This window comes from Conger conger, chromosome 19 (assembly GCF_963514075.1).
Source record: "Conger conger chromosome 19, fConCon1.1, whole genome shotgun sequence".
In the NCBI taxonomy this organism is placed as follows: Eukaryota; Metazoa; Chordata; class Actinopteri; order Anguilliformes; family Congridae; genus Conger; species Conger conger.
In genome coordinates this window covers 21,798,246-21,816,975 of record NC_083778.1, presented here as the reverse complement: position 1 = coordinate 21,816,975, position 18,730 = coordinate 21,798,246, and the positions used below count along the sequence as shown (strand labels likewise).

The window sequence follows — 18,730 nt, the reverse complement described above, 5'->3', positions numbered from 1 at the left end:
TGTTGCGGTTAAGTTGTGTTGTGTTGTGGTTAAGTTGTGTTGCGTTTTGGTTAAGTTGTGTTGTGTTTTGGTTAAGTTGTGTTGTTTTTTGGTTAAGTTGTGTTGTGGTTAAGTTGTGTTGTGTTGTGGTTAAGTTGTGTTGCGTTTTGGTTAAGTTGTGTTGTGTTGTGGTTAAGTTGTGTTGTGTTGTGGTTAAGTTGTGTTGCGTTTTGGTTAAGTTGTGTTGTGTTGTGGTTATGTTTGCGGCACTCCCCAGGGTTACACGTGCGTGATGAGTGTTGATATTGGGAGACGGTCATATGAGGACCGTCTCTATAAACAGCCTCTGTCCACGACCCTGGGTTAATGTGTGACAGGCCGCCGGTCGTGTTTGATTGAAGTGCTCCGCCCCTGTGAGGTCATTACTCAGAAGAAGGTCACATTCGTGTACCACTCAACCACGTCCCCATGCAGCGGGGCAGTGTCACTCTGGTCAGGGGTGTAGCGCTGTAATGTGTGCTCATGCCTCGACGAGCAAGGCCCAGCGTGTATCAGGGACATTTGCCCGTTGCGCTTGTCTGGATGGGGCGCTCCTTGAACAACAAATTAGTGGCACACCACATAGCAGAGGTAAAGGTGTGTGTGGTGAAGGGCTGATGTGACCTGTGCTGGTCTTTTGGCCTGCTCTACAATGGGGCCAGAGCACTCGGGGGGGCTGAACGTATGTTGCCGTGGAGACATCTGTGTTAAGTGTCGGCGTTAATTACGTGAAAACGGCCTCCTGCGGCTGGTCTGCATTAGCGGTTCAGACTCAGGCCAGAGTGCAGGCGAGGGTCAGCGGAGTGAGCTGGGGTCATGTGACCGCGGGTCATGCCCGGACCCCGAGAGTGGCCGGTTCGTGCTTGAGGTGTTGACCGTCCAGAGCTTTTAATCTAAAGCCCACAGGTGCACTGCCCTGGTGTTGCCAATATGCCTCTATGAGTTAGCAATTCCTCCAGTAAAAATAAAAATAAAAATCAAGCCTTATAAACTCAAATAAGCCATGGCTGTTGCCATGGAAATTAGAATAACCAGAGGAAAGAAATGACAATCAGAATGGGAGTGAATGGAACTGATTAAGAGATCTTAATCATACAATGGTGACAGGCACTGATGTGTACAAACTCTATTTACAGTTTAATTATGGGACTGATAATCAGCACCTAATGTATCGTCCCCAGTTTCACCAGACTGGTATTTACTTTAACCCCTGCAGGATGCTGCTTATTACAGAAGGAGTAATTATATTGGAACAGCTGTCCTCAGATTCAAAAGCAGAAATGGACAAAAAAGGACAACTTGTGTGGCTAAAATAAGTCTTAAAGGTCGTATATTTCCCTGAAACTGACATTTGTATTTCCTGATAGCTGACACAGTACACTCACTGAGCACTTTATTAGGAACACCTGTACACTGATTGCAGAGACTGGTGCAAAAAAACAAAAAGCATCCAGTGAGCAGCAGTTCTGTGGGCAAAATACCTTGCTATTGAGAGATCAGAGGAGAAGGGCCAGACTGGTCGAAGCTGACAGGAAGGTGACCAGAAGGTAACGCAAATAACCGCACATTACAACAGCGGTATGCCGAAGGGTATCTCTGAAGACACAACGTATTGATAGGCTCTACGTGTATAGGCTACAGCAGCAAAAGACTAATAAGTAAAAAAAAAAAAAAATCATAAATACCTCATGAAGTGCTCACTGAGTGTATATTGATATACAATAATATCCAATTTATGTTCTGTGTTTGTTGCACCAAATTGCTGCATAAAGACCTCGCTGTAACAGTGCAATAGGTTATGGTTGACTGGCTCCTCAAGCCCGAAAGGAGGGTGGGATAGATACACATTATTTGACAAATCCTTTAATTACCTTAGGAAAAACTGCTCCCTGGTTCAAACTGGCATATCGTGATTCCACGATGTGACTCACCTGTACACAAATTGTGGGATCCTCCCGACAGGATACTGCTCGCGCACAGATCTGCTGTACTCTTCTGACTCTGTGTCCTTTTCACACTTTACGCTACATCAGTTTTAACTGATAGCTAATTGTGTACATGACAGCATTTTCCTTTTCCGACCCACGGACATGGATGCATAGTATGGACTATTTCAGGCGCTGAGCCGACAGCATCGATTTCATTGCCTGAAATGATCACGTTATAGAGGTCGGGATAACTTGATCCCGCTTTAGAGATCTGCTGCACTTGGCCAGTTGGCTCTGACAAACATTTCTTACATTCGTCCCTGTCAACAACAGCTGCTTGCCCGACTTAAGTCATTAATAATAATGAAAACTATGAGGTAAAATACATGAATAACTACATTGCAAACCATTCGTTCCGTTTGGGGTTTGTTTCTGTACGGAAGGCAGATGTGTAACAATGGGGAAGTCATTACAATTTTTTTAGCTGCTTTGGGGGTAAAATATTTTTGATTATTTTTTGGTCTGTGGCAAAGTTTTGTCAGTTTTTAGGAGTGTAGCAAGCTAAGATGTTCTCGCCTATCTAGGTTATGATATTGGCATGACTGTATTACGGCTGTACAGCAATCGCACACGTGTAGAAGAACGTTATAACTTGTTGATTATTGCCGAAGCTGAATAGATAACGTTGCTTCGCTATGAATCTTAACTGTAGCTAGCAAGCTTACAGATCATGCAGTGGGTTTCCTGCTATTGTAAATATGGAGCCGACGCATAAGGATTTCCTTAGAACGCACAGGCTGTTTCTGTCGAATCAGATTTTAATTGACGACACAGTGGTTCATTACCTATACCAAGAGAACATTTTAACAGAGAGCCACGTCGAGGAGATCCAGGCTCAGACGACCAGCAAGAGGAGGACTTTGAGGCTGCTGGACATTCTTCCGACGCGAGGTCCTCATGCTTTCGGAACCTTTCTGAAGTCTTTGGAGGAGGAGTTCTTGTGGGTGGCTGAGAGGTTGCGTCAGGAGCTTCGAGCATCCACAGAACGGGATCCGACAGGTGAGGTGACACGCGACCTCGCGCAGGTTTAATTTAGCTGCGAACGGTTATATATTAGTCCAGTTAGAGTCTCATCATGTGCAAATCTCATTAGAGTATCAAGTCACGGCTGTGTATTTCAGGAGAGACCGAGCTGAAATACGATGGTGCTTCTGTTCCGTTTGCAAAGGGGAAAGGGGTTTGCAAAGCGGTACTCTTAATGCATTGCTGTTTTAGGCATTCCAGGTCCAGGCTCATTAATTCATGAATATATTATCAATTTGCCAGAATACTATATCATATAGAAAATGTTCTCTGTTGCCATACACACTGCTGACGCATGAAGATTAAGGATATCTTCTGTAAAGAGTGACTTGTTTCTGCCTGGCCCGTTGTGTGTGATTGTGCTTACAAAAGAGGATCTAAATCATTTCTGTGACAATTGAGCACAGATTTGCTTCAGATTAGAAAATATTGATTCCATATTTTCGACCAGAAATCCGTACAGAATCTGTCTATTACCTCCACATATCCATACGGATTCCTTCTGAAATAAAAGAACAGAGACACAAAAAGTCTATGTGTAGTGTCATGAGGGCGTACAGGGCAGGTACACAGCTTGCTTCCTTGGGACAGTAAACAGATTTAGGCTGTGTTCGAAACCACACACTAGCATACAGATTTTTGTTCCATCTGGGCTCGATAACACGGGTTTGACAGATGATTAAATGTCTGAGCCTGAATATAATTTGATTATTACATTACATTACATTACATGTAATTTGGCTGACGCCTTTGTCCAAAGCCATTTACAGTTGATTAGACTAAGTAGGAGACAATCCACCCTCCTCAATGCAGGGTTAAGGGCCTTGCTCAAGGGCCCAACGGCTGTGCAGATCTTATTGTGGCTACACCGGGGATCGAACCACCGACCCAGTCATGCGAACCACCAACCCAGTCATGCGCCTTAACCACTGCGCTACAGGCCGCCCTGTGTATACATCTCTGGCATTCGCCCGAGGACCAGGGTTGCCTTCCCCTGATGTAACGCATACATACCATCACGTTATTAGCCTGACAAGCAAAGTGCCTAGGGTGGTAAACTGAGAACTCTTTTCAAATGATGATCTAGGGACTGGAGAAGGCAGGGGATTGGGGGGTATGGCTGCGTAGCTTCAGCGGTTAGCCATGAGAAGGGTACAGGGTGGTATGGCTGCTTAGCTTCAGCGGTTAGCCATGAGAAGGGTACAGGGTGGTATGGCTGCTTAGCTTCAGCGGTTAGCCATGAGAAGGGTGCAGGGTGGTATGGCTGCTTAGCTTCAGCTGTTAGCCATGAGAAGGGTACAGGGTGGTGTGGCTGCTTAGCTTCAGCGGTTAGCCATGAGAAGGGTACAGGGTGGTATGGCTGCTTAGCTTCAGCGGTTAGCCATGAGAAGTGTGCAGAGTGGTATGGCTGCTTAGCTTCAGCGGTTAGCCATGAGAAGGGTACAGGGTGATATGGCTGCTTAGCTTCAGCTGTTAGCCATAAGAAGGGTACAGGGTGGTGTGGCTGCTTAGCTTCAGCGGTTAGCCATGAGAAGGGTACAGGGTGGTATGGCTGCTTAGCTTCAGCGGTTAGCCATGAGAAGTGTGCAGAGTGGTATGGCTGCTTAGCTTCAGCGGTTAGCCATGAGAAGGGTACAGGGTGGTATGGCTGCTTAGCTTCAGTGGTTAGTCATGAGAAGGGTACAGGGTGGTGTGGCTGCTTAGCTTCAGCGGTTAGCCATGAGAAGTGTGCAGAGTGGTATGGCTGCTTAGCTTCAGCGGTTAGCCATGAGAAGTGTGCAGAGTGGTATGGCTGCTTAGCTTCAGCTGTTAGCCATGAGAAGGGTACAGGGTGGTGTGGCTGCTTAGCTTCAGCGGTTAGCCATGAGAAGGGTACAGGGTGGTGTGGCTGCTTAGCTTCAGCTGTTAGCCATGAGAAGGGTACAGGGGGGTATGGCTGCTTAGCTTCAGCAGTTAGCCATGAGAAGGGTACAGGGTGGTATGGCTGCTTAGCTTCAGCGGTTAGCCATGAGAAGGGTACAGGGTGGTATGGCTGCTTAGCTTCAGCGGTTAGCCATGAGAAGGGTACAGGGTGGCATGGCTGCGTAGCTTCAGCGGTTAGCCATGAGAAGGGTACAGGGTGGTATGGCTGCTGAGCTTCAGCTGTTAGCCATGAGAAGGGTACAGGGTGGTATGGCTGCTTAGCTTCAGCGGTTAGCCATGAGAAGGGTACGGGGTGGTATGGCTGCTTAGCTTCAGCGGTTAGCCATGAGAAGGGTACAGGGTGGTATGGCTGCTTAGCTTCAGCGGTTAGCCATGAGAAGGGTGCAGGGTGGTATGGCTGCGTAGCTTCAGCGGTTAGCCATGAGATAGCAGGCTGTTAAAAGCCGTGCATACTGCCTGTTAAAAGCCCTGCGGACGGGCTGTTTGCTGCTGTTTTCCGGCGGCAGCCAGCTCCCCATTGCTCGCTCTGCTTTCCAGGAATCTTGGCAGGGAAGTGGCTTCCTGTGCGCGCTCTGTGAAACATGACGTCTCCCAGAGTTCGGCCATGGCAACGGGGGCTGAGCCAGACCCCCCCCCCCACACACGGGCTCTACACATTCACTCATTAATATTCTCTCTCCCTCTCTGTTACTCTCTCTCTCCCTCCCCTGTATCTATCTGTTACTCTGTCTATCTCTCTCCTCCTCTTAATTTCTCTCTCTCACTGTCTGCCTCTCTCTCCTCCTCTTAATATCTCTCTCTCCCATGCACAAAAACAAATCAGTGCGGCCAAACTAAAGTTGGACAGACTGCCAGAGGGTAGGGCAGAGAGGAGTTTTTTTAAAGAACACATATTTAATCATGGAGCAGCAGGACAGCAGGCCAGTGGGCGGGGCGTGAGGGGGAGGGTCAGAGAATGTTACTTGGCTTGTTCTGGACACCCCATTATCCTCCATCTGTTTCATGTTGTTTATCCCGTACCTGCAAGCCAATGGCCTTTTCCTAATGGTCTTGTTTTTCTTTCTTGTTTATTGAAATGTGCACATGTGACAATGGAGATTGATGGTTAAATAACACTGCTGAGTTTCATTGTGTACAGTTCCTAGAAGAGTGTAATGTTTTTCCCACCGATCTCCATTCCCCCCCCTACTGGAAGCCTCTTCTCGGGCCGCTAGTTAGCTGTCTCCCATTGTCTGGTTCTCCTCATAATAACATAATACATTTTAGTTTTTCCGCAAATCCCTTTTTCGTTGAATTCCTCATGCTGTAGAAAACAGGGGCCCACTGTGGTGCGTGTGTGTTTGTCCTTCTTTCGACCGTGGGATTCCTTCCTTTGTCAGAGCGGAAATCTCCGTGGCAAGGGTTCAAGAAACACTTTCTCAAGGATTTTTCTAGTTTGCAGTGAAACAGTCCTGTCTCTTTTACGTTCTTTCACTTTAATTTCATTTAACGGACATTTACTGCAGCCCTAGAAACCACAGCAGTGCTCTTTGTGCAAACATGGTAGTTTTACAGTCCGAGTTGGTCGGAGTAATGGGCTGGATATACGAACAAGGCGTGATTATCTGTCATTCTCCCCCATTACCTGATTTGTGCTGTCATCGCTCCCCTCCACTCCACTCATCTCTTTCTGTTCTCACGGTAGAAAACGGCTGAAAGTAGAAATAAAAGGTCATTTTAAAAAGGGGGCCGGGCTCATGAAACAGATTGGAGCCTGGAAAAGGTTGACGCCAAACCAGTGGCAACAATATCCGAGTTATCTGGAATATGAAGACATCCTGAAGTCTTCCAGAATCCCTCACACCAAAATAATATACAGAGAAACCATCAGCCCACTGATCCAAGAAACGGTATCCCCTCCCCTCCCCGACCATAGAAAGCACCGCAGAAACCAACATTTGCTGTGTGAATTGCTAATATTGCTAAAATATGACATTTTTTGTGACCTGCTCTGACTCTCCTGTCCCGCAGAGGTGTGCCGGATTTCGGAGGAGACCCTCCGGAAGGTCCCGTCGGACCAGGAGCTGAACCGGCTGTCGGGCCGGCTGGGGCCCGAGTGGGAGTCTGTGCTGCTGGACCTGGGCGTGTCGGCGGGTCAGCTGTTCCGCTGCCGGGCCAACCACCCACACAGCCTGCAGAGCCAGGTGCTGGCCGGCCTGATCGCGTGGAGGCAGTCCGGCGGGCGGGGGGCCACCGTCCAGCAGCTGCTGCAGAGTCTGCAGGCCGCCCAGGTGCACGCCTCCGTGCTGGAGGAGGTGTTCCGCTAAGAGGGAGGGGGTCTACCGCTCTACTCCTCTGATCTGAAGGGTCAGGCAAGACACTGCTCCAATCCAGGAGGACCCTACAGACCGCCTGGCTCCGCCCCTACATCCCGCCTGGCTTCACCCCACAGAACCCTGTCTCTCCCGAGTGTGCAATCAAAGCGCAGAGTATGGACACGGATGTGAAGCTGGTTTCAAACGCTGTTTCCTGTCTGGACGAGGGAGCACAAACATTTGTCGTGTCCAGAACAGCCTCCTAAGTACTGTGTCCTCAGAGTATGTGCTGTCTACTGAATACGCTGCTGAATACACTGCCTGTTTCAGTCTGTGGTGCGTTCCCGCATGCAGGCCATGAGTACACTGGGTGAGAACGTTGTTAATGAGGCAAAACACTACATTTAGAGACAATTCCTCAGACAGTGGACTCAAGTTCCAGTATATCTCAATAGTAGTCAAGTCAGCTGTTTCGGGCGCAACCAAGACTCAACCAGTGTGTCCTTTCATTATGCCCATCCGGAATTCACATTTGAAAAACTATTTTAGAAATAAACTTTCAATTTGGATGATATATGCCTTGTGTTTTTATGGGAAAACAGATTACATCCAGTTAATACAATAGTGTTTGTGTGTGTGTATGGCCTATGATAGTGTGTCTATATGTATGTGTATGGGGTGATTGTGTTTGTGTGTGTGTGTGTATGTGTGTGTGTGCATGTGTGTGTGTGTATGGCCTATGATAGTGTGTCTATATGTATGTGTATGGGGTGATTGTGTTTGTGTGTGTGTGTATGTGTGATTCTGTGTGTGTGTGATTCTGTGTGTGTGTGTGTGTGTGTGTGTGCGCGTGTGCGTGTGTGTGTTGATGGTGTGTGTGTGTGTGTGTGTGTTTACTCCACAGTGCTACGTTGGTTCCCTGCTGTTTGCTGGTCATACAGTGAACTGCAGGTCACTTCCCAATGGATGACTTATTACAGCCTGACCTGCAGATCCCCTGCTCACTGCCCCCCTCTCGCCCTGGCGCTTATCTGATCTCTGCTGTGTGTGTGTGTGTGTGTGCGTGTGCGTGTGTGTGTGTGGTGCGTGTGTGTGTGGTGCGTGTGTGTGTGGTGTGTGTGTGTGTGTGTGGTGCGTGTGGTGTGTGTGTGGTTGTGTGTGTGTGTGTGTGGTGTGTGTGTGTGGTGCGTGTGGTGCGTGTGTGTGGTGCGTGTGGTGTGTGTGTGTGTGTGGTGTGTGTGTGTGTGGTGCATGTGTGTGTGTGTGTGTGTGTGTGGTGCGTGTGTGTGTGGTGTGTGTGGTGTGTGTGGTGCGTGTGTGTGTGGTGCGTGTGTGTGTGTGGTGCGTGTGGTGTGTGTGTGTGTGGTGCGTGTGGTGTGTGTGTGTGGTGCGTGTGTGTGGTGTGCGTGTGTGTGTGTGTGTGTGGTGTGTGTGTGCGGGTGCGCGTGCGTGTGTGTGTGTGTGTATGTGCGTGTGTGTGTATGTGCGGGTTTCTGTATGTGTATATGTGCGTGTGCGTGTCTGTGTGTGCATGTTTCTGTATGTGTATATGTGTGTGTGATTACGGCCGTGCGCTTCTGCGAATCTGAGAGAGGAGAGATTACCCAGAACTGTTATCAGCTCAGCTGGTTAATTATAACAGTGTGTGGGGGGGACCATTACGCACTGTGTCTCTGGTTCCTGTAGACCGTTTTTGGCTGGCGCACCGGCAGCCCCGCTCCTGGCACACACCCTGACCTGGCCTGACTCCTCCTCCATACAGCGCCGACCCAAATCCAGGCACCGGGGTCGGGGTCCGGGGGGAGAGATCACAACCGGGCGTGGTGAAGGAGGAGCACTGAAACCTCCAGTACAGGGAGAGAGAGAGAGAGAAAGAGAGAGGGAGAGGGAGTAGAGAGAAAAAAAGATTATGTTGTGAGAGGATTATTATGGATTTGCTTGACCCCGTATTACCCAGCAGCCCCCTTGTCCCTGACCTTCTTTGACATTCCATCTCAGCCCAGTTGCTCTAAAGCTGTTGTCCTCCCCCTCCCAAAGACCTGAGCTGCAGTTGTTTGCAGTCAACACTGCTGACCCGCACCTGCCCTCCCTGCCCTCCCTGCCCCCCCTGCACTCCTGATCTCCCCGGTCAGATGAGAGAGGGTCTCCTGAGCCACCAAGCCCCTGATTATAAGTGGAGCTTTGCTTCTTGGTCCTGCCAAAACAGCGTTGGATAATACTCCCTTGATCAGTGAAGGCTTTAAACGTTTTAAGTGCGCTCCTATTTCTTTAGGGATGGTCCGTTTAACAACAGAAGCGCAAGAGAGTAGAACGGGTCTCTGCCTGCCCGTGTGTGGTCACTCATCTGGAACGTGTGCGGTAAACGTACAGTCTCTCCGCCTTCCCAGTTAAACACAGAGCCATTCCTTCTGCACTGTGTCACAGAGCAGTGCATTGTGGGGTGGGTGGACATTCTCCTTGAGTGATTAATTAAAAGTCTTAACCGGTTCCTCCATTTTAGAGCAGGGGGAGAACAAAAGCTTTTGGCTCTTCTGGGGCCCCGTAGGGGAGCGTAAGAGAGGGGGGTGCTAGGTGCAAGTGTGTGTGTGTGTGTGTGTGTGTGTGTGTGAGTGTGTGCGGAACGCTGTGCGTGTGTGTGTGTGTGTGCGTGTGGGAGTGTGTGTGTGTGTGTGTGTGTGTGTGAGTGTGTGTGTGTGTGTGTGTGTGAGTGTGCGTGCACTTGTGGTAGGAATGTATGTGTGTGTGTGTGTGTGTGTGGTGTGGGTGTATGTGTGGTGGGAGTGTGTGTGTGTGTGTGTGGTGTGGGTGTATGTGTGGTGGGAGTGTGTGTGTTTGTGTGGTGTGGGTGCAAGTGTGTGTGTGTGTGAGTGTGTGTGTGAGTGTGTGCGGAACGCTGTGAGTGTGTGTGAGTGTGTGTGTGTGTGAGTGTGCGTGCACTTGTGGTAGGAATGTATGCGTGTATGTGTGGTGGGAGTGTGTGTGTTTGTGTGGTGTATGTGTGTGTGTGTGTGTGTGTGTTTGTGTGGTGTGGGTGTATGCGTGTATGTGTGGTGGGAGTGTGTGTGTTTGTGTGGTGTGGGTGTATGTGTGTGTGTATGTGTGTGTGTGTGTGTGTGTGTGGTGTGGGTGTATGCGTGTATGTGTGGTGGGAGTGTGTGTGTTTGTGTGGTGTGGGTGTATGTGTGTGTGTGTGTGTGTGTGTGGTGTGGGTGTATGCTTGTATGTGTGGTGGGAGTGTGTGTGTTTGTGTGGTGTGGGTGTATGTGTGTGTGGTGTGTGTGTGTGAGTGTGTGCGGAACGCTGTGAGTGTGTGTGAGTGTGTGTGAGTGTGCGTGCACTTGTGGTAGGAATGTATGTGTGTGTGTGTGTGTGTGTGGTGTGGGTGTATGCGTGTATGTGTGGTGGGAGTGTGTGTGTTTGTGTGGTGTGTGTGTGTGTGTGTGTGTGTGGTGGGAGTGTGTGTGTTTGTGTGGTGTGGGTGTATGTGTGTGTGTGTGTGTGTGTGTGTGTGTGTGTGTGTGTGTGGTGTGGGTGTATTTATGTGTATACAGTACAGTCGTAGGTTCACCATTGATCTTTCCAGGAAAGCAGATCCGTGTTCTTGGCTCTTTATCCGGGACATTTCCATTCTTCTTAGGATGTGTACCCGCAACCCCTTGCTCTGTGGCTTTCTCGCCAATGCTGCCCAACCTTCCCCTCCTGGCACACACCACTGAGCACAGGGGCACAGCAGGGGGCTGTAGTCAGTATGAGGAAGCACAAAAAAGTAGATGACAAACCCAACATTTCATCTTTCTCTCATCGGGTCTGAAGCAGCAGGTCCTGGAGCTGCTGATAATCTGCTGGGGTATTTTTTGTGCTATTTTTAGACTGCATAGACCAGGAGGACCCTGGGGAGGTGTGGAGAGAGGGGGATGAAAGAGGAGCGATTGCGTAAGACGTCTCGCTGATCCCCGAGATGGGGGGGAGCACTCTGTGAGGAGGATATTTATTCATCCTGTGTTTAACAAACGCATACAGTTCCTCCCTAGCTGTGCACTTTCTCTCTCTTACACAAACTCATTTTCTCAAATGCTTACACTCATCCTGACTCACTCTGTCTCTCACGCGCACGCACACTCTCTCTCTCTGTCTCACACACACACACAGGATCGAGAGTAGAATCAACATAAATAATTCCATTTCTTTCTGACTTTTTTTCCAGGAAGGGCAGCTGTGATTACCCAGAGTGCAGTGGGAGGGCGAGTCTCTCTGTGACACATGCATGCTGACACACACACACACGCGCGCACACGCTACACGCTACCCCAGCTGCGTGCTCGTAGGCTCGTGCAGCACGTGCACATGTGTGTCCCTGGGTACAGTACGGCAGGGCGGAACAGTGGACAGAGGAATTTCTTCAGGATTACAGGAGGCGGATTCTCGGAAGGGCTCTGGAGGGGAGCTCCTTTCCAGGAACGCTGATTACAGCACCAAGGCGGCCGGCCAATCGGATCGGATCACGTGCCTCACACCCTCACCCTACCCGGAGACGCCGTCCAACCGTACCGCACTGTGCGCCTAGTACTACACGGCACACCTTAGCACCAGAACACTGCAGCTAATACTACACGGCACACCTTAGCACCAGAACACTGCACCTAGTACTACACGGCACACCTTAACACCTGAACACTGCACCTAGTACAAAGCTGAACATGTCCGCACCTGAACACTGCAGCTGGGAACACTGGGATTATATATACTCACAGTGTCAGTGCTTTTATTGTTGCTGATAATGCATGACCAGGTAGACTTGGCCCAGGGAGTGATCACTCAGACAAAAAAACATTCACCTCATCTTGTATAGTTTTGATGCATGTGAAATGATGCTTTTGCCTGTCGTTCAGACTGAAAGAAGAAGGTCTCTGGCCAGTTTGTAGTTTGTAGACCCCTGGCCTACAGATTAGAGACTGAATTTCCCTCCACCGCTTCACTCTCTCTCTCTTTCCTCGTCAGTGTCTTGTCCAAACTGTGGTCACGTCAGTTTGTCATCTAAGACCGTTTCTGTCTCTTTCTCTGTCTTTGAAATTCTAAATTAAAATGTACTTTGTTTGAACGAGGTTCTCTAACTTTTGTTGCTACATGTTGCAGTGCTGAATGTCTACAGTAGATAAGATCAACACCCCCAAAAAAAAAACTTTGAACAATTTGCTCGAACAAAATATATTTCCAGTCCATAACCGCAGTCTCATAACGAACGTGTTTCTCTCTCTCTCTCGCATGCATGCGCTTGTTCGCTCTCAGTGCGGTTTTTCACTCACCGCAGCTCCACTCCACCACAGCGCCATTTTATTGCGACCTAGTTGAATGTCGGCATAAACAGGTGGTTTCCCTGTCTGTGAGTTTTTACTTTAAGTCGTACATTACATTACATTATATTATTGGCATTTGGCAGATGCTCTTATCCAGAGCGACGTACAGTTGATTAGACTAAGTAGGAGACAATCCTCCCCTGGAGCAATGCAGGGTTAAGGGCCTTGCTCAAGGGCCCAACGGCTGTGTGGATCTTATTGTGGCTACACCAGGATTAGAACCACCAACCTTGCGTATCCCAGTCCTTTACCTTAACCACTACGCTACAGGCCGCCCCAGAGACTTGAGAGTGACCTCTAGAGCGGTCTTTGGTGGTGTTCAATCGATGACCCAGCTGTCTCAGACAGAGGTGCCTCGTCAAAAGTCTGCAGGCCGAGCTTGTATGCACACATCCCATACTGTATCTGCCTTTCTGTCTGTTCTCTATGAAACTTAAGGTATTCCAGGACTTAAGGACTCCCCTCCAGAGAAAGCTCCTGAACAAAAAATATAAATTACATTCCAAGCAAATAATTCTAAGCTCCCTTCTCTTCTCTCTAAGGACAAACATGGAGAGAATGCACAGCAGAGACATGCAGGAAGAGCACACTGAGAGGAACAGCCTCTGTTCAGGAGACGTTTAGCACAGAGCAGCTGTGTCAGAACCGCAAGAAGACCTCTCAGCTCTGAGTGCTTTTTTGCGATGTCTGCTACCCTTCTGCTGCGCCTCATTGCAACCCACGAAGCAATGCCAAGCGATTGCTTCCATTGCCACCGAAACAAAAAACTATAATTATATGAACAAAATGAATATTGTGCTATGGCAATTTGCCAGATGGTTTCCTGTCTTTCTGAAAAGAAGGCCTTGCTGGTTGGTTGTATGATGATGGTAAAGATAAAAAACAAATGACATGTTTTCCCACTGAAAAACAAGGGAAACCGCATCTTTGCGGTTTCCCGCAAACTGATAAAGCCTTTGTTTCTGAACACCTGTACATTCTACAATGTTCAATGGTGAGCATGAGTCACTCAAGCAGTGTACAGTGAGTACACGTTTATGAGACTATTGTTTGCTGAAATATGCGCTGGAACCTACAAAATCAAATGTAATGAAGCGTGGTTATATATCCAGGAAGGTGAAACATGTTTTCGCATGTTTTCCTCTTGAGCCAATGAGGGGGGGCTGAGAGTAAACAGGCTCTGTCGGGGTGCACTCAGTCTTTGTTTTGTTTTGGGCTGTTCAGATCTTCCAGGACCCCACAGCCATGATGCAGCAGCTGTTCACCACCTCCAGACAGTGCTGCTGCTGATCCTGGATCAGTGCCTGGCCTCTGTACAGCATGTGGAGTGCAGTCTTAACTGTGTGGAAGCTGATCCTGGGTCAGTCTGTGGGGCGCCTCTTTTGTGCTGTGAACTTGCATCAGTTTGACTTGATGTCCCTCTCTGGCATACCTGCAGTGGATCGGTCAGTCAGTTAGTGAAGCACAAGCAGGGTCATTCTTTCTTGCAAAAACGTTTCACCATCACCATTTCACATCACACAGAAACAACATGCTGTTCCCCTATGGTTAAATTACATGGGAGCTACATTACTGCAGCAGTTTGGCAGTTGATTTCTTGCGTAGTCATAACACATAACTTTTTATTATAAAGGGATTTTTTTTGTTTGTGTTAATAGAAATGTATGTCTCTATAAGAAGCATTTCAGAAAAAGGACCTCCTTTTATCTGAATAATAAAACAAGCACTTTCGACAGTGAGATGTTTGAAGTGCCTCTTTAAGAAGAAATAAATTGCGGATCTGGGCTACCGTTTATGCAATAGCTTATACTTTAGTGCCATCTCCTGGTTGATTTTTAACATGGCAAGGCAAATTCAGGAAAGGGGTTCGGGGTTTAAAGTCTTGTCGAGATAAAGGCGATCAACCAGGGAGTCAGACTACAGTCCTACATGGCAGCAGCCAGCAGGTTTTTGGTGTTTCAGCACATAAGTGCATAATACATAGCTCTTAGTGCTTAAATCATTGGCTAAAGAACACACACACATTGTTTCCAAGGGTTTAAACTGGCTTAAATTGGAAGGAATCTACAAAAACCTACAGCAACTTGAGTTTTACATCCCTGCTCTAGGGAACATATTTGTAATTGACCAAATAGCAGAAACATACAACACCCACATGTGTGTGCGCGCACGCACACACACACACACACACACACACACACACACACACACACACACACACACACCAAATTAATTTATCTATCAGTAGATTATACCTCACCTATCTTTTTTATCACAAGCAACTAATTTGTTAAAGTGATGTCAATATAATTTGTATTCACAGAATATTTACAGTAGCCACAAGAAAGCACCGGGCGGAACCCATGTGTGTCGGTGGAACAGTGCCGTGTTGCACACCGGACTTGCTGCTCAGCAGGACCGGAGAAAGTTCCGTTCTGCGTGGGCATTGTTTTGAACGATGAACGTAATCATATAAAGTCACATATTAACGTTGTGATGGCCATTTTATTGAAACGATTTGGTGGAAAACAACAATAGAATTCTGCCAATAAGGGGGATACGACTTCATATTTTATTCCTTTCACAATACTATGTTTAAGAGGATGTCTGAATTTGGTCCAGATTCCGGGGGACGAGTAAAGGTAAGTTTAATGATCAACATTATCAGCGAAGATTGCGAACTGGCTAAATATTAGTTTTACTTGTTGTGTATTTTATACCTAAGCCTCCAGAGCTTGTTTTGAGATTCATGGAGTTTTAATATCTAATTCCAACCTCACATTATGCTGTGGAACGTTGCACGCTTGCCAACTGCCTAGCGAACCTCCCTTAGGTTAACGTCACCGTTTCTAAACAGCAGAGTCTTTGTCCGCTGAAACCTTTTTGCTTACTGTTTGAGATGTGTAAATATTCTCATGCAAGTTAGCTACATGTCTGATTTGACAGGGCGTCACCATCGTGAAACCAATAGTGTTTGGCAACGTTGCTCGATATTTCGGGAAGAAACGTGAAGAGGACGGGCACACTCATCAATGGACAGTATACGTGAAACCCTACAGAAACGAGGTGTGCAATTTCAGCCTGTCTTCAGTCTAGTTATACTACGCTTGCATGTGCTAAAGCAAAATTATGATCACTGGTTTGCTAAATGTTGTAGCACTTCGTGCGTGTTAAACGCGCTGTCACCTGGTCGCATCACCTCTGTGTTCTGGTTTCAGGACATGTCCGCTTATGTAAAGAAGATACAGTTCAAACTCCACGAAAGCTATGGAAACCCATTAAGAGGTGAGCCAGGCTGTCGTTTCCGGTCCCAGAGGGGGCGACTGCCCCAAGTATAAGTATGGGCTTCTGGAGTAAATTAGTTCTGTGTATTTTGCAGGTAGTGATTGCATCCGTTTTGTTTTGGATGACTACAAATAAAATGTGTGCTGTGTGTATATATGTGTACAGTACAGTTGAAATCAAACAGATAAATTATTTAGCGTGAAGTGTGTCTTCTGAGTGTGTGCTCATGATGAATCTCCTCTGCAGTTGTCACCAAGCCTCCATATGAGATCACAGAGACGGGATGGGGTGAATTTGAGATCATTATCAAGATATTCTTCATTGATCCTAATGAGAGACCAGTGAGTATCCTTTCTGTGAAATGCATCCTTCCTGGATGCTGCTCTATTTATATAATCTGAACACAAAATGTAATCAAGAATCAATTAATTACTCAGCATTCGACTGGGAGAGTGCTTGCTTGCTTGCTTGCTTGTCAGTGGAGTTGGAACAGTCAGGATTAAAACACATAATTGGATGAACGGTTGAATCCATAATACGTCTCCTCGGCCTTGGTCTCTGTGTTCAGGTTACGCTGTATCACTTGCTGAAGCTGTTCCAGTCCGACTCCAGCGCCATGCCCAAGAAGACTGTGGTGTCCGAGTTCTATGATGAAATGGTGAGGTGCTGGGAGCGCCACGATACACGGAGCATGCGTCCTCCTTTCCTCCACTCGTCTCCTCCCCCCAAAGAGAAGGGGGTGACGAGGGAAGGATTGGAGGATACATTTTCATTGGTTTTGAGTGTTGGGACACGCCTGCGTTTTGTCCGCAACTCTCACAGTGTCGCATGTTTTCATCTTGAGCCAAGGAGGGGGGACTGAGAGTAAACGGGCTCTGTCGGGGTGCACTCTGTTTTGTTTTGGGCTGTTCAGATCTTCCAGGACCCCACAGCCATGATGCAGCAGCTGCTCACCACCTCCAGGCAGCTGACGCTGGGCGCCTACAAGCACGAGACCGAGTGTAAGTGCTGCTGCTGATCCCGGATCAGTGTCTGGCCTCTGTACAGCATGTGGAGTGCAGTCTTAACTGTGTGGAAGCTGATCCTGGGTCAGTCTGTGGGGCGCCTCTTTGTGCTGTGAACTTGCATCAGTTTGACTCGATGTACCTGCAGTCGGTCAGTTAGTGAAGCATACGTGTGCTATATCTTTCAAGCTGACTGAAATGACAAATGAGCGATATGAGCAATGAACACATTGGCTGTACGGGCACCTGTATCACATTCCACGATTACTGAGTTTGCTGGATAATTGCACTGCATCCGTGTTCCAGATTTTTGTTTCCAGTGCAGTTATCCAGCCAATGTGATATTATCAAGTATTGTTGTGATTTGTGAGAAGGGCACTTTTTGGAGGCTTTTGGAGATGAGAGATAATTGCTTAGGTTGCTGGGATGGAACATGATTGGTGAGAAGGGGGCTGTAGGGGCTATGAAATCATTGGTTAGGCCATAAGGAGTGTAACAGATGGTTAGGGTGTTGTGGCTGTGACATGATTGGTTAGGTTGTTGGGGGTGTGAGAGATGATTGGGCAGGCTGTTGGGGGTGTGTGAGATGATTGGTGAGGCTGCTGGGCACGTGAGAGATGATTGCTGGGGCTGTAAGATGATTGGCTAGGCCGTAAGGGGTGTGAGAGGTGATTGGTTAGGCTGGTTAGGAGGCGTGACCCTGCGGCATGTTGCAGTCGCAGAGCTGGAGGTGAAGACGCGGGAGAAGCTGGATCTGGCCAAGAAGAAGAGCAGCCAGGAGATCACGGAGCTGAAGGAGAGGCTGAAGGCCAGCCGGGAGACCATCAACTTCCTGAAGAACGAGATCCGCAAGCTGGAGGAGGAGGACCAGCTAAAGGACCACTGATGCACTGCATGCTGGGAAGGGACATGAGAACCGGGAGGCTTCAGCTTGCAGTTTTCACGCAAGCCCCATTTACAGTTTCTCAATTCATTAAATACTGTTAGTGATATTCATGGTAGGTAGTTATTAGCTTCCAATACTTTTTTACTTGTTGAAAATGTGGTAGAAAATGTGAGTTTATTTTGTAAAACGGCATCAAAATCTATTTATTCACCAACAGCAAATGCAGAGCTCAAGCCTGAACAACAGATTGTGGTTATTATCATAAAGTCCTGAGTCCTATTCTCATAACATTGAGGACAAACCAATTTGGCCTTGAAGTCCTGAGTGGGGTGTGCTCATGTTTACTGTCTGGTGTTCAACAGGAACATACTGTAGGACATAGATTTTGCTTAAATTCCTCTTAAGATGTAAAAGATATGAATTGCCATTAAAACTTTTTTTTTTTTTTTTTAAAGACTAGTTCATTTCTGGAGTTAGTCACTGGAGGACTTTCAGTGCAGTTTCTTTTTAAATAATACTGGACATATTGGCTGGAATCTGAATGCTTACAAGGCCGTTGGATAGACTAATGACAACCAACTATAGGGTAAAATTGCTGGGTCTATCAGGAGAGGATAATAGAACTAGGAACGGCACTTTGTGCATCTCACCACTAGAGGGAAATAGTTTTCAAAAATGAGTAAACCAAAATGCTGATTGTTCAAATTCAGCTTTTAAGGAATGAAGACCTCATCCCACCTTGTAACCGTTTATTTCTGTACTGATTTCAGCCAATACATTTCTTTTTTCAAGATAAATAATCTGCCTTTGACTTGTCAATTTAGGATTCCAAGTTAACTCTCAAAAAATATCCCATTAATGTATTTTATGAATCTGCTATTTTTGAAGATGTAAAGTATTAATTTAACCACATTCCCACTGGAAAGAATCTAAATCACAGCAGTTCATGAGCATG

General features: G+C 47.4%; 2 protein-coding genes across 2 annotated transcripts; both read left to right on the top strand.

The window, feature by feature from the left end:
• The first annotated feature begins 2,351 nt into the window (after positions 1–2,351).
• cradd (CASP2 and RIPK1 domain containing adaptor with death domain) lies at positions 2,352–7,820 on the top strand. The gene is made up of 2 exons (XM_061229740.1): positions 2,352–3,005; positions 6,963–7,820. Exons 1-2 carry the CDS (start codon positions 2,705–2,707, stop codon positions 7,256–7,258), a joined length of 597 nt encoding a protein of 198 aa, XP_061085724.1. The 5' UTR covers positions 2,352–2,704; the 3' UTR covers positions 7,259–7,820.
• A 7,150-nt stretch (positions 7,821–14,970) lies between these two features.
• On the top strand, positions 14,971–18,229 carry yeats4 (YEATS domain containing 4). The gene is made up of 7 exons (XM_061229587.1): positions 14,971–15,242; positions 15,547–15,666; positions 15,819–15,885; positions 16,132–16,226; positions 16,454–16,543; positions 16,799–16,886; positions 17,606–18,229. Exons 1-7 carry the CDS (start codon positions 15,192–15,194, stop codon positions 17,773–17,775), a joined length of 681 nt encoding a protein of 226 aa, XP_061085571.1. The 5' UTR covers positions 14,971–15,191; the 3' UTR covers positions 17,776–18,229.
• Positions 18,230–18,730: the final 501 nt, after the last annotated feature.